Below are 9,585 nucleotides of genomic sequence, written 5' to 3'. Positions count from 1 at the left end.
CCTATGATGTAATACGATGTTTACAGTGTTTGCATTTTACGATGACGGCCTTTTCCGTTTGTGCCGACTCGTTTGTGAGACGACTCACTGTGATTCACCCTGTATATATAATATATATATTGCGTGCGCGCGCGCGCGCGCGTGTGTGTGTGTGTGTGTGTGTGTGTGTACGTGTGTCGTAAGTTACTGAATTCAAAATGTGAATAAGAAATGCAGTTTTTTAATCCAGTTGAATTTAAAAATAATATCAGCAATTTCTGTGCATCGTGAATACTGCTTAATTAACAATTCTGAATAGGAAATGCAGTTGAAAATCTAAACAAAAATTTTTCCTTTAAAATGAGCCATGAATACTATTCAATTTAAAATTGTGAGTAAAAAATCCATTGTTTCATTTAAAAATGTATCATGAATGCTACTTTATTCAGAATTATGAATAAGAAATTTTTCATTTTAATTCAACTGAGTAAAAAAAAGTTGTACCGTAAAAACATATCATGAATTCTACTTCATTTAATAGTTAAAAGAAGCATAAAAAGAATTACATAAATATGTACAATATATACAATAAATGTTACATATATAAATTACTTATTTTTAATTAATAAATTAATCACTTTTATGTATATTTCATTTTAATACGTTCATTATACAAGAGCAATTAAGCAAAAGTATATTTTTTGTATAAAAGTTTTAAAATAATATCTTTAGAAATTCATATGATTACTACTTTAATTTATTTAAACTTTTACACGTATAAAAAATTTTTTTTTATATGGAATCCAATCCATTTTTATAGATTTAAAATACGGATTCGGAATGGATTGAAAATTTCTAATCCATTTCAATCCATTTTCGTTTGCTAAGTTATTAAAGCTTTATAATACATAGTTACAAATTTATATGCATTTCTTATTTATTTTTGTCTTCCGAGTTCGATTATTTTTTTTTTTTTGTAATTTCCAATGTATAGTTTATTTCAGTAACTAGGAGAAAATCCTGCAATCTGTACACAGAATAATTAGGAGAAAATCCTGCAATCTGACACAGAACGAATAAGTTTAATGATAACATAAACAATTTAAGTCTTTGAAACAACGATTTCATTTAATAGTGTTAGAGTAAGGGGAAAATGATTGCAAAAAAATTTCCAAGTTTGAAACCAACGCTGCGTTAATTATATTCATAGGCGCTGTGCCTTTTATTGTAAGCTGAGTAATTTTTTTCTTAGGAGAAACTGAACTCCAGAAATTGAACTGAATTCCTTACATCCCTCCGGTGACAATGCAGCGTACTGCTCATGCTGAGCGACTTTCGAGAAAATATTTTTAATGTTTCTTAAGTTACCTCAATGATTAATTAATTACATGATATAAAGTGCTTTATTAAAAAAAAGTTTTTGCTTCTAAACTAGAAAAATGTTATATCTATTTGCGTGAAGTTCAAGTAACTATTCAATATAGTTGAGTCATTATTTCATTATCAATTAACATACAATTGTGTGTAACATACAATTTGTTACCGTGACTATATTTTTATAATTTCTTACTTTGTAAAATTACATAGTTACAGGTATTTCAATTGCAAAAGTTGCCAAATTTATAGTTGCCAGAATTATTTCTCTCAATGCGAGTTTTTAAACAAACGTGAATGAAATGTAATCAAAGTCTTTAGTAAGCAAATGATAATAATATTTTAAAATATATTTCATTTATTCGATAAATATCTAAGAAAAACTGCTTTTATCTTAGAACCCTCTTAAAAAAAAGAGGAACTCATTTAAAAATAATTAAAAAAATACATTAAAAAAATTATTTCATTAGAACACAACTGAAAAATCTTTCAAGGTCTTTTATCCTTTATTCCTTTGTGTTTGTGAAGTTTTTTGAAATCGAGAAGTTAGTTCTCGTTAAGTGACGGGATCGCGTAATGCTCAACGATGCTTCGTTTACATTCGCTGGACAGCTCAATAACTCTTCGTTTTAAAATAATTTTTTTTATTTCTACATCTTGAAATATACATGAAACATATTTGAATGTTCTGCGTACTCTTTGCGGAATATTTAAAAAGCGGAGACGAAGTATCAATAAATAAAGTGTTTAGGAAGTATATCAGTACGCTCCACTCTTTGAGTGTTCCGGAACATTTGGAAAACATTAATGAAAAAAAAAAAAATTTTAACGTGTGACAAATGTGTTTCGGGCACACTTTACTCCATCATTCGGAGCGTTTGAGAATTTAGGAAGCGTGCAGTATAAATATTCAAAACCATTAAGAATCAATGAAAAGTCGAAGTATTTGAAAAGCGTTAAAATTCTTTGTTCATACTTCTTTGACGCTTCGACAAGCATTTACATTTTCATCAGAGTTGATTTCCTACCCCTTACTTCACTTCATTTCAAGGGGCAGGAACCAAGTTGAAATGTGCAAGTAAATCCCAACACTATTTTAAACATATGTATATTATTAAAATGAAATATTGATAAAACATTAACTAATTTCTTAACTAGTCTTTCTAATTATCATTAGAATAATTTATCTTTAAGAATTTATTGTTCTTATTTGTATCATACGTTCTTTAGCTACTTTAAATTGTTCAAGAACATTTTCAACATTATTCATGAGTGTATCTGTGCTCACTTTATCTGAATCATCTCTTTGATAATTGAAATGTTTCATGTGTGTTCCATTTTGATGTATTATATTCATATAAATTTTAATATCCCCACTCGGTACGATTTTCAAATTTGATTTATCTAAAACTTTACCTTCGTGATTAATTGGAATACTACAATATGTTACATCCTCAAGTTCATAAGAATCACCAACAAAAAAACGTCTCAATGTATCGATAATACTTCCTTTCGCACGCCATGTAGGAATTGTAAATTTGTATCTACCAGGTATCATTGGTATTGGTAATGCTGCATAACCTTCTATTCGATACCTATATTAAAAGAGAATAATATTTTATCATAATAATATTGTTGATAAATAAAAAAAATTGTTTTTAACTAAATAATATATATGTGTGTGTATATTTCGAGAAACAAGGCTTTCTACGACTGTAATTACCTGGTCCAACTATCCAGAGATGCTGCGGAGAATAATAATCGAGGCCAACGTGATGATGCATTGTTGTTTAATGACTGAAATTCATTTGACGGATAATACAAGGGTATGTCAGTACAATAACTAAAATGTGCAGTTTTATTTTCTAAACGGCTTTTCTGCGTTCTGCCAACCAATCTTTCTTTCTGATTTGTACTCCAATGTTGCGGCAAATCGATGAAATAGGTAACAAACAATCCATCATAAGAAAAATCATGAGCTGATACAATATCTAAATTTATAATTAATGTAGATAAATTCGCTGGTGGCAATAGTAATTCCTTATATAATTCTGTTTCTTTATAAGCAAACTGCTGTTGTACTTCCTGCAATAAGAAAAATATTATAAATATCAATATTTTATTAATATTTTAAAATATTATAAATATTAAAAAATAAAATATTATAAATATCAATATTTTATTATATTGCAATTATAATATATATACTTTAAACTATCAATTAACTTATTGAGTTTAATAATTTTGAAATGCATATTGCAAAATATATTCAATTTATAGATTTTTTTCTCTTTCTCTCTCTCTCCTCAATCCATATATTTAATTATTTAAAAATATATACATTTTTTTATAAGAAATCATGATGTCTTAATTATATTAATCTTATAATAAGAAATTAATTAAAAGAGAAGTTATTTTTAATAAAAAATTTAAATACATCCAAAAATCCAGCTTACGACATGGATTTTAAAGAAATTTTCAGATCTATACATATCATAATAGTCTCTAATAGCGCGTGAAATATTAATCATTAATCTCTGCCGCTTTGCAGCAAAGTGCAGTGATAAATGGAAGCTACTCATTGCCGTGAGATAGTGTGCGTAAGCATACTATTCTATGTTCGCAGATATATTCCTGCCCCACTATGCACGTATAAACTGTATATACACACGTATAAGCTGATAGCATACATACAGCCTCATGGAAGAGAGCGTTCAAGAAGATAGTCGGTGAACTATAGGATTCAGTTGATCGTAGGAAGTGCAGTGATCAACTCAGCAGACACGTGCGTGCCTTCATAAAGAAATACAAACACACGCGCCTATCGTGATTATCATTAATATATGTACCAATTAAATATAGCAAGAGTTTAGTCTTGCAGACTGTTCTATCATGCTTGAAAATATGACGAAAAAGTCGATAGATTGTAAGACTGTTGGGTGTGTCTTGAACGACCAGAAGAGAGAAAGAACATCAGTGAACTGACGGATTTTTCGTGAAGATGCCGTAATCCGCATCGAGTATCAGAGACAGTTACAGTACATAACGCCACGGCAATCATGTTCTATCCACAGCGAGCAATGCGTCAGATCTCGGAAATCTCCTACGTGGGGTATGTATGTGCATCCGTTCCTCTTTCTTTATTTTTACTTCTTTTACGACCGGCAAAAGGTTTTCGATAGCGCGCTCGCGCAAACACTTTCTGCAATGTTCTTCTGATACCGGATAATGATGGGCTGTTGATTGTCATATCATGACGGATTCATTATATTTTTTCGCAATGATCGAACTTATTGTCAAAATGAGTGGATAAATACATACATCAAATTGTGCCTTCATCGTGCCTCTCCATTACAACTTGATAAAAAATAAATATTCAATAAACGGCATTGCTCGGTTTTCCACGTGTTGCGTCGCGTTTGCTCGTACTTGAGACTATTAGCGCATAACCGAGAATTGCTTCTACAAAAAGTAAAAATAACTACTCAGATTTTCGAAGCAAAGTAAATTATATATTGTTGGTATAGTATAATACGAATATAATTGTGCAATATTACGCAATTAATGTATTACAATTGCATAATATTTCATGAATTTATGTAATTTTATTTAAATAAACTCAAATTTTATTAATTGATCGTTATACACTTATCATTATGATATTATAATCCGATGATTTTCATAATGCATAATTTTTTAATTTTCTTAATAAAATAGAAGATATAGAAGATAATTAATAAAACAATATATGCCTCCAAGATTTCTATGTAAGTATTGCGAAAATGATTTTCGATAAAATAATAGCGTCACAACGGTAACGCTAATTTGCGTAATTATTTGCACCATCACGTACCTCTTATTATTGCAATTCATTTTTCGCAAAGTAATGATGACCAGCATTATGTTATATACATTTAAAATCCCTACACAAAGTTAAGCAATAGTATTCTAAAGTAACATACCTTATATTTTCGATCCTCATTAACGTAACTGAATATTATGATCTGATACTGATAAATGAAATTAATAAATATAATTTAAATGGTATATTTATTAATTAGGATTATTCCTAAATGGAAATAAAAAAAGTGCGTTTCTAATTTTGTATGTTATTGTTTATCACCCAAGTGATATTCGAAACATATTTTTTTAATTATTATAATATCCAATAATTGCCGTTAATTATCAATTAAATAATTAACTATTTGTTAATTATTAATTAAATATAAATCATTACTAAATTATAAATAATACGTTATATAAAGATCGGAAAAAGAGAGAAAGAGCGAATGAGTCAGAGCGGAAAGAATTATTGGTTATTAAATGTAACTGCGATTGCGGGACAAATAAACGGATGTCGCTCGGGAATGCCGAGATTGGTCTTTCCACGAAAAGACCGTCTTTTTGATCGTTACGTGCGTGGTGACGCGAAAGTTTGGTATGCCGATCGTACATTCGCGTCGTAAATAGCCGCATACTTACACGCCGCACGTCTTCGAGGTGCTCCTGTAATTCCAGCGGTGTTCGCTCCTCGGAAACGTGCTCGATCCAATAATTAAATCTGACGCCGTAATCGTTGGTGACGTTATAGTGCTGCTTGTGCTCGTCGTCGATCGTTAAATCGGGATTAATCGTTAGCAATTTGCGCGTTTTGTCATATGTCAGCGTGCAGAGCAACATCTCTGAGTCCGTCGATCTGATGGTCGCGGGTTCATCCCTACGCGACAGATTGGCCATTATGTACATGGTGGTACGTTCGGTATAGAGATAATGATTGGACTGGATCGTAGTATCCGTGGTCTTGTCATCTATCACATTCTTGTTATATCGCTCTTGAAAGGACTTGCGATTCCGCAAAGCCGGTAACGCGGTCTGATTCTTCACAGACAAATACGATCTGTAAGCGAGAATGGAAATATTTAAAATTTTCGAAAGTTATGAGATACAAGAAGGAACCGAAACCCACGCGTTCTCCAATGTTTTTCGATACTTCGAATTCGATATATATAATAAACCTAAAATATGAATCTTAGCCTTTTCTAAGCTAATTGAAAAAGGCATTCCTGTGTTATACAACAATCCTTTTGTCTTAGAAAAATGAAAGCGAATCGATCATAATTTATCGTTTATGCCTATTTTGTTTTTATTAAAAAAATACATTCATTTAAAAAAAGATGTTAATGTATATTCTTTTGAAATAAGTACGTGTTGCGATAAAAATTTTGTCAAAACTCTTCGCAATCGAATAACAATAAACATTTATACAATATCTAATAATTAAATTCGATACCTGCCTGTAAGGCATCGTCAGGAGGTCGTCATCGGGATAGTAGGAATCATTTTCCGTGTACGAATACAAACATGCACCCTGCAGCTGCTCATCACGTATACGCTGGTGGTACTCTCGCTGACATTCGGTTAGGCAATTTTTTTCGTCCGCATAGAAGTCGATCTCGAATAAGCTAAACACTTTTTCCTGCCAGCTAAAAATACAGTCCTCCTCTTCCAAAAAGTTGGAGTCTCTTGTCTCGCCACCCTCGGACTCCTCGGCCAGCAATTCAGCCAATGGGGACCTCTCCTGTACGATTCGCACCCTATAACAACAAATAACGCCGACTAAATGAAATCTATCATTTGGTATCATTTGGAAAAGGTAGTTTGCGATTAAATAACCAGTTCTCTGATTCTGCAGGAAGTAGATAAGACCAAGACATTTAATCACTATTTCATCTTTGATACATCTTCTTGCCTACAGTGATTACGAATTAATTATGAGAGAATCTAGTTTGTAAATAGTTTTATGTAATTCTTACGTGAGGAAACTGTACTTCTAAAATTTTCTCAACGATATAAAGAAGATAAACAAAGTGGAAAAAAGATATTTTAAATATTTTGTTTATTAAATCGTTAAAGAATATTTTTCAGCTTTTAATTTCTCGTGTGTTTTTTACTGGATATTTTACGCTCCAATAAATAGAATGTATAATACTCGATAATAATAGGTTTCTATGAGTCTAAAATTTGCCATTGTTGACGATATCGTAAAAACTTGAACATTCCTTTCAAAAATCAATTCGCGAAAAACATAGGAATCCCATTATCTCGAAACAAAAGATATAATCACCGACGTAAATATCAGTGATGATACATGAAAAAAAAGTAACTGACGTATACGCGGGCTAGTTATGTAACGTCTCGATGTTGAAGGTTTGTATTATCGCATTGAACAAGTATGCTGTCTCCTTCATGTTTAACTGTCGAGTTTGGTTAATTTTTATGAGTTGAGAATGCGGAATTTTCTGCAATGTAAAGTTTAATTCACGTGTTCCTCACGTGAAGGTAATTATAATTTTTTTTATGTCCATCTATACAAAGAGAATTATGTTAATTAGCTTTTTTATAAGTAACATTTCATAATCTATTAAATAGCGTATATGACAAATGAGGCACAATAAAGAACTTGTTCTTTTAATTGATTACATAAATCTATTCTCGGATGCAAGCCTAATGGATTCATAATAAACAGGGACTCAATCTATCACATTCTTCTATAACCTTCAAAAATCTGCTGATTTACTCATCATCAGACATTGCATATTGCAGAAAATTCTGCAAGCACAATTGCACAACTTCATTTTTTTTATATTACGTTCAATTTCAAATTCTATCTGCAAATTTTTTAATTAAAGTTATTTTAATTTGAAATTACGTGTCACATATGTTTATGAAAAAGCAGGAAATAAAAATAATTTGTAACGCAAAATTAACGCAAGAAAACTTCTTTCGTGTGTATAATCGAATTATTATCTCAATATTATAATTTCAATTTCTGTACATCACGCGTTTAAATACAGGAAAGACACACCTTATCTTTAAATTATGTATCGGCTCATTCACTTTATAACTCGCCGCTATCCTCATTCTCTCTTTTTTGCCCACCATCCTTTTTCGCCACGCTATCTTACACGATAGACTCGATTTGATTAGTGTTACAAAACGGAAACTGCGAAACGCTGAATAAGCTAAAAGCTAACGGTGACTGTCAATGATCTTGGGTCGGTCGGGTAGCTTGTTTGTTGATTCGTAACGTCGCTAGGCAACTTCGCTTCGGCTGGCGAGATGTGGTTTACTACGTAGACGTAGAACATCATCATCACGAAATTCGAGGTGCGTGGTAATGCATATTAGTCTTCCAAACGAGAATGGATTAAAATGGATTCAGATTATCAGAAATATTGATTCACGAATGTTAAAATGAATGCTTTTTAATCCTGAATGCATTTTTATTCATTTATAAGAATTATATGGAGCATATCTCTATGCTTTTCAATCTAAAAATAATATTAGCTTTTTCTGTGTACAACATATACATTGTGAATACTGTTCAATTCAAAATTTTTAATAGGAAATACAGTTTTTCAATCCAATTGAATCTAATTAAATTCAATTGAATCCAATTAAATCCAAAAAAATTCGCTATTTAAAATATGCATTCGGATAGAAAAAAACTTCAGTCCATTTTAATCCATTCTCGTTTGCTGGGCTGCTCACTGCGGGAAGGATGAAAATATACTCGTTAATAACTTGGAAAAATTATCATTGTTGAGATGAAAAATATATCTCCGTTTAGATTTGCATTTACGTGAACAATACGTAATCGTGACATGCACATTCTTCATTTTGTGAGACTCTCTCTCTCTCGCTCTTTCTCTCTTCCTTTATTTCTTTTAATAGCTTCATTAGCAAAATGATTAGCAAATTTCCAATGAGTCAGAACAGTACGCCACGCCAATGAAATGATGTCGCAACTTCTCGCGATTAAATGTAGGTATTTCCTGACGGGCATCCTCGTCCTCCGTACAATAAACGACCAATGTATGAACTACGCCATACGTTGCATTGTGAAAACCTTGAATTGTCTAGGATATTATACATCCTGCTTCTACAAAAAAAGAGCGTTTCGAATAAAGCAGAAAATCTCTTTTCCTGATGAAAATAAAAATCAGAACATAAAGTCGAATGTATATACGAGAGTAATAGTTAAGTGTAAACGGAACTTCTAGAAGGCGAACATTAAAACATCCAAATGTAAGTGTAAATGCTTCTTTTACATTTCATTGTTCCAATTTCCGCCTTCTAGAAGTTTCGTTTACCCTTCTAGCTGTTACTCTCCGATTACATCCGATTTATATTTCCGATTTTTATTTTCATCAAGGCTCTCTCTCTCTCTCT

At 31.4% G+C, this 9,585-nt stretch overlaps 2 protein-coding genes across 2 annotated transcripts in view; one reads left to right on the top strand and one right to left on the bottom strand.

Moving 5' to 3' along the window:
* Positions 1–2,542: 2,542 nt before the first annotated feature.
* LOC105617281 (Meckel syndrome type 1 protein) lies at positions 2,543–8,295 on the bottom strand. The gene is made up of 5 exons (XM_012198846.1): positions 8,219–8,295; positions 6,648–6,947; positions 5,836–6,250; positions 3,077–3,438; positions 2,543–2,948 (listed from the first exon to the last, which is right to left on the bottom strand). Exons 1-5 carry the CDS (start codon positions 8,293–8,295, stop codon positions 2,543–2,545), a joined length of 1,560 nt encoding a protein of 519 aa, XP_012054236.1.
* LOC105617282 (rhomboid-related protein 3) overlaps positions 4,413–9,585 on the top strand; it is a 10,931-nt gene continuing 5,758 nt past the window's right edge. The window contains exon 1 of the mRNA XM_012198847.1: positions 4,413–4,465. Within this exon, the coding sequence (XP_012054237.1) occupies positions 4,413–4,465 (53 nt within the window). The remainder of the gene's footprint in view (positions 4,466–9,585) is intronic.

Source organism: Atta cephalotes (genome assembly GCF_000143395.1).
Source record: "Atta cephalotes unplaced genomic scaffold scaffold00012, whole genome shotgun sequence".
NCBI classification, from domain to species: Eukaryota; Metazoa; Arthropoda; class Insecta; order Hymenoptera; family Formicidae; genus Atta; species Atta cephalotes.
The sequence above is the reverse complement of the archived record's forward strand: the minus strand, read 5'-3'. Positions and strand labels throughout refer to the sequence as shown.